We start from the raw sequence: 6,216 nt of genomic DNA on the forward strand, positions 1-6,216 counted from the left end.
GGAAATAAAAGAGGAGCGAAAGGGGAGTCGAGTTTGCAGGAGACAATTAGTTTGCTTAATTGGTTCGTGAGTCCCGAGACTCCTTGCCAAGTTTTGCAGATATCAGCCTGGCAGCTCTCCAAGCCAGATAAGGTCTGTGACTGTAAATCCTCCCTTGAAAGACTTTGCTGGATGTGAATGAGCAAAATTCATAGTGAATTAATAAAAATATTTTTTTGTTGGGACAAGACGTTTGCTTCCTGCTCTTGGGAAGCCTAGGTAAGAACACTTAGAGAGCTCTTGTTATTGTTATTTTGTAGCTCAAGTAGTTTTTCAAAACAAGATACTTTGCATTTTTCGTGGCGAGACGTGGTGAGGTTTAAAGCAATTTTTTTAAAAAAAATAATGTAGTACTTTGGTACTACTCCACTGAGTCAGCTCCATTTCAATACAGATGCTGGAAGGAAACAATGTTTCAGCGGTACTCCTATTTGTAGATGACATCAAATCAATGAGAAGAGTTCCCTAAGGAATTTCCTTTAATGGGAGAGAAAGTAGTTCATTGGTAGAGCACTGACTTTTCATAAAGATTTCAGGTTCAATCTCTGGCATTTCCAGATAGAGTACTGTTGCTCTGGAGAAAAGATACTGGATCTATGTCAATAGAACTGAGCCAAATGTAGCAATTGGATCAATTGAACATAGCTGCTTCCTCTTTTGTCAAAGTGGCGAACAGCATGGCTAAGAAGGTTTCATGCAAATGAATGTCCAAGTGAGACACAATGGAGTAATATTACCAACAATATGGTAATGTTGAGTAATTATAATAAAGTAGATGATGATGCAGGCATCACTAACAGGGCTAACATTAAGAAAAGGGGGTGGGGAATCACACTCCGACCTAAAAGGGTGACAGCTACATAGAGGCAATGAAAAAGTCAGTTTCCACATTAGCACTAATGAAGAAAGAGGCTTAAAATAAGATCCCCTGCTATATAATGCCATTTGATAACACTTTGGTATATTTGCATTTGGAAGTTGAAGCGCTTTTCATAACAGACAAAAGATTATTTGGATAGTACTGGTGGTGAGAAGAAATAAAATATAGATCTATAAAACAATTATATGGCTAAATTGAAAGGAGGCTAAAGCGATTATGTTCTTCTACTCCCATATCACTGGAGTGGGATGTGTCACTGAATTAAACTGACAGTTGATTCAGAGCATATCGAAAAAAACTATCTGTATAGTTCAAGTGGAGGACTTGCTTCTCCAACCTATATTCATGATGATGATGATGATGATGATGATGATGATGATGATGATGATGATGGCGGCTATGAACTAGAATAGCTTTACATGAAGATCAGGGTAGATCTACTACCTATTTATAGTAGGTTTATCTATTCTAATTAGGAGACAGAGCTCTGGAGACTAATCACAAAGTATTATCAGTTACAGGGATCCATACAATAAATGTTACTTGTTTGCCTGTGAGCTTGGAGCCATCTAATTCACATTGGACTTGATGGAACTTCAGTCTGATCTACGAATACTCTTTATTATGTCTTTTAAAAATAGAGCCAAGAAATGTATATTATAAAAACTAAACTAAGCTCACACAAGTATAAAACAGTACATCATTCCTCTAATCCATGTGAAAAAATGATAATTCTGCTCCAATCCAACTCCCCCCCCCCCCCCGCTTATAAGCATGTAAGATATAGGATATACTTCAGTAGCAAAATATGCTGGGCATCATGTTTTACGATTGGAAGGCATTGAACCAATATATGGATGGATTAAATCATTGTCGGGGCATCACAGAAACGTAATACATTTACATGTAGTGGGCCACTGAATACCACAACCTCTTTGAATTTTCTGTTCTACCTCTGAAAACCCAGAGCTGAACTTCTGCAGACAAAGTAGATCTTTTTTTTTTTTTACTACACTGGCTGGTCACATAGTAAAGAAAAATAATACAAAACCAATGCCAGCGTTTCCCTCATCTAACGAATAATATTTTCATCTCAGGTGTTCTGATATTATTACTTGTTCCTATAGATATCCCTTGTTGCTGTTGGCATTTTAACTATTTCTGTTTCTTTGATTTTTACAGATTGTTTATGTACCTCCTTTGTATATTTACTATTTAGAAAGGAAAAAGTAACAGCAAGGAAACAAATAAGTCTAAAAGTGGCTAGTGAAAGGAAATATCACCGGCGGCATTAGGTTTACTTTCTCCAACTGAGAGTACCTTCCAGGTGTTTTGTTCCTTCTCTTCAGCCGTACAGCTGAAATCTTACATACATTGTAGTGCTTACTATGTAGACACCAAACAATCCCTTGATTGAATAATTTAGGCAGTAGCAAGGTTTAATAGTAAAATAACAATAAAAATGCTAATTATATCACTCTTGGAATGTTAACCCAGTAATGTGCAAATTTGGCAGGTGCAAATTTTGTCTTCTGTGGTTTGAACTAATTTCTTGCACTTTTAATCCAGCTTGCAATACAGCCCTGACCCTCTATTTGAAAGTGACTTTCACTGTCTTCCGTGAAGCTCTCGCCAATATAAGGAGATGCAAGATTGCAGCCGTAAAGGTTCATTTCAGAGAGGTGAACAAAACTTACAAAATGTGTGTGCACAGGCTACCAGGGTTAAATACAGAAAAGTATCATAGATACACCACAGCATCCTCTATGGGTAATTGTTAGAATGCAGGAAACAGTTTCAAGGTACGAAACTGTACTCAGGATGTACTAAAAAAATATCTCTGAATAATGTCCATCTCTGGGAAAGATACCTTGGGCAAGGCCCCTCTGATCAAAAAGGTAGTATGTCATTTTTAAAAGCAAACGGTACATTGTTCTAACCCAGAGGTCTTCAAATTTGGGCATCTTTAAGACTTGTGACTTGAACTCCCAGAAGAAGACTCCCAGGAGAACTCCCAGGAGAATTCTGGGAGTTGAAGTCTACAAGTCTTAAAGTTGCCCAAATTTGAAGACCTCTGGGTTAGAACAATGTACCGTTTGCTTTTAAAAACCCCTGTTCTAACCTGTACCAGTATTATTTCCTTCTGACCTTTGGACAAGCAGCAATCCTGTGGACCTGCACAGAGAAGATTTCTCACATTAGTACACTGACATATGCGAGATGGTCCTGTTTGAAAGATGAAATGAGGATGTCTTTAATTTCAAGATAACAGAAGTCAGATTCCCTGCCATTCTTCTCTTCTCCTCTCACTTTTCTGGGAGGATAAAGTTCACCTTAGCAAATGCTGATGAAAGCACCCAAAGCAAAGACCACCAGGAGTCCCTTTCATCCCAGCTGCTGATCTCAAGGTCGCCCACCGAAACATCTGCAAGCATGGCCTTAATTGCAGAGCTGCTCACCAGAAGATTAATGGGAGCTTCTCTCCCTCCACCTATGCTCTTTAGAAAAAGTGTCTGCTTCAGGGGAAAAGTGTCGGTGAGTCCTAGTCTACTTTGAGATCTCTATATAAGCATCTGGTCCATGCTGAAGGTGGTATTTTCTGCTTAAAGCACCATCCTTACACCAAACTTTAATGTCAAACATCATGAGGAATCTGTCAAACAGCAAAAGGATCTTCCAAAGGCTGTCCTTTCCACGCTGGAATCTCTGCACCCCTCATTTTAAGAACCCATCCTCCAGATTTTAAAACAAAATAAACTCTGTATGCAGCAGGGGATGTACAATTCTTAAGTGATTACAGGTATCCTTGATTCATGGTTGGAAGTTTCAGTAAACTGTTAGCTTCTGAATACATGTGCAAGGATCACCCTACTAAAAGTTGATGTGAGGACACGTTAATATTAAAACGAGGAAACATACCATTGGAGTATGACCCTCTCACACTTAAATTCCAACTTAACTTTAGGAAAACAAAGAATGGGGAAAAAATAGAGAATGAAGAAATCCAGAAAGTAAGATGATTATTCTTTCACAAAGGTTTTAGAATGTTCAAGATATCAGAAATCATTTTCAATCATTTGTTTTGATAAAGATTATTTGAAATCCCATTGGAGCTCTGGGTTTTTCCCTCCTTTTACTTCCATCCCCCTTCTGAGTTTTACCCTTATTTTTCTCATCTGGCCCCTTATATTTGCCTTATATCCCTCAACTTTCTGCTTCATCCCTGCTCCTTTTCTAACTCCCTTATTCTAACTCCCTTCTCCCTCCCCTCCCCTTCCATTTCTGCAGCACGTTCTCGCTGGCTTCCCTTCTTGCTTGCTTCGATCCCCAAACCCCAATTCCGTTCGATGTAGGGAACATGTTCTAAAAATAAGGGAGGGGAGCAGCAGCTTCACCCCGCGCATGCTCTAAGCTCCCCCCCCCCTTACTTGCTGCTTAAGACGGAACCTAAAAGAAGGAGCCATCTGATGGGGACACTTTTAAAAAAGAAAAAGAAATCTTCACTCCGCGATCCCCATTCAAAGTTTGACCTGCCCTTCCCTTGTCCCCGAATGGCGTCGCGGCGTCTCGATATAGCATCCCAAGGCTGCTGAGCTTGAATGCCCGCTGGATCTTCCTAACGGCCTTGCGTGCGAGCGCTTGGGAGGCAGACTGACTTTCGGAAGGAAGCGATCGGCGGAGGGGAACCCCCAGATCCACCCTTCGGGACGGGAAGAAACGACGCCGGTCGCCGCTCACTTCATCCCCGGGAGAACGCCTTTTCTTGGGAGGCATCCGAAAGGCGCTGCGCGGTTTTTGAAACCGCTAGGCGAGGGGACAGCGAGCGGGAGGAGGGTCGTTCCGTCGCGGAGCGGGGGAGGGTGGAGCGCGGGATAAAAAGCAGCAGCCTCGGAGTCCAACCCAGAGAGAGAGAGAAGCCACCTCGCCGCCGTTTCAGCAGCTCCCGCGTTCGGAGCCCGAGGCGCTGTCCAAAGTGCTGAGGGCGTTGAATTCCGGCGTCCCTTTAGGATCGCGCCCATTGCCCGCGCAGCCGGAGAGCAAAGAGGGGCGCCGGTATGGAGCCCCCCCCCAGGCTCTCTTCGCAGTCTCTCCTTCCTCCCACCACCACCCCAACTTCCCCGCTCCCCGTCTTCTCTTCCTCCTGCTTTCCCCCCCGGAGGATCGCGGGCCTGAGCGGGCGCGCCTCCCGTCTCCAGCGTCTCCCCCGCCTTCCTGCCCGCCACATCCCGACCCTCCCCCCTCCAACTCCTTCGGGCCAAGGAACCAAAAGGAGAACCGAGAGGAGGCAAAAGCCGACCAAGCGCGACCCAGCCGCCCGTTTCCCTGCGCGGCCCCGGACCAAGAGAGCACGTACCTTGAGCTCTTCAATATCCAGATGGGGTGAGCGGTCCATAAACCGAAACTGAAGGAGCCGGAGGCGAAAGGGCGAGCAAAGGCGGGAGGCGCGAGCAGAGCGGCGGCGGAAAACCCCCTCTCGAAGTTGTGCCAATTGCTCGCTGGGGGGGACCCGAATCTCGAATAATAATCACACATCTATTCTAGGCTCTCCGTCTCCAGCCCAAAGTCAGCCGTCTCCTCTAAATCCCGGCTGCTCGGCTGAATTGCCTTCCCTGGGAATCGCCTCCGCCGCTTCCACAGTCCCAGATATTGGCGGAGGGTGGCTGAGCAATCCTAGATCCCCTCCGGCAACCCCTCGGTCCTTTCCTCTCCTCTCCGTCCCCTCCCCCTCGCCTGCTTAGATCTCCCTCCCCGATTAAAAGCGACAGGTGATCTTTCCTGCCCACGAGCCGGGGATCCTGTCCTGGAGCGAGGCAAAGGGGCGGAGGGCAGGACGAGGCGAAATCACGCCGGGCAGGCTCAGGGCGAGGGGAGCTTCCGCAAACGGCCAATCGCTGCCTCCGAAGGCAAAAGGCGGTGCAGCTCCCCGGTCTTTCCTGGACGGCATCAATGCAGCAAAACCGCCAGTCTCCGACCGTCTCCTCCTGCTGAAGAGCGCGAGCGTCTGGGCACCCCCGGCGCAAGGTGTCGGAGCCTCCTCCCCTGCCAGCTTCAGGCAACGGCGGCGTCCACGTTTCCCGGCCTGAGCGACACGGATCCAAGTCCTGCAGAGACTCTCTTCGAGCCGAAGAAGGGATTCTGGATGGCTTTCTTCCCCCCCACTATTCTTCCCAGGATAAGCAACCCAACCGCTGGAGCGGGAGGGAGGGAGAGAGCGAAGGACGGGAAGGGAGGGAAAGATAGAAGGGGAGGGGCAGAGAAGGAGGAGGTGAAGAAAGAGGAGGGGGAGGAGAAGGAGG

General features: G+C 46.0%; 1 protein-coding gene across 3 annotated transcripts in view; it reads right to left on the reverse strand.

Annotated features, from left to right (window-relative positions):
- SGCZ (sarcoglycan zeta) overlaps positions 1–5,851 on the reverse strand; it is a gene marked incomplete at its 3' end in the record, with an annotated part of 553,083 nt that extends 547,232 nt beyond the window's left edge. For all 3 annotated transcript variants that reach the window (XM_081960171.1, XM_081960172.1, XM_081960170.1), the window contains exon 1: positions 5,274–5,851. In XM_081960171.1, the coding sequence (XP_081816297.1) occupies positions 5,274–5,312 (39 nt within the window). In that variant the 5' untranslated portion in view covers positions 5,313–5,851. The remainder of the gene's footprint in view (positions 1–5,273) is intronic.
- Positions 5,852–6,216: the final 365 nt, after the last annotated feature.

The sequence above is a fragment of the Natrix helvetica genome, assembly GCF_964273705.1.
Source record: "Natrix helvetica genome assembly, chromosome: 7".
Taxonomy (NCBI): domain Eukaryota; kingdom Metazoa; phylum Chordata; class Lepidosauria; order Squamata; family Natricidae; genus Natrix; species Natrix helvetica.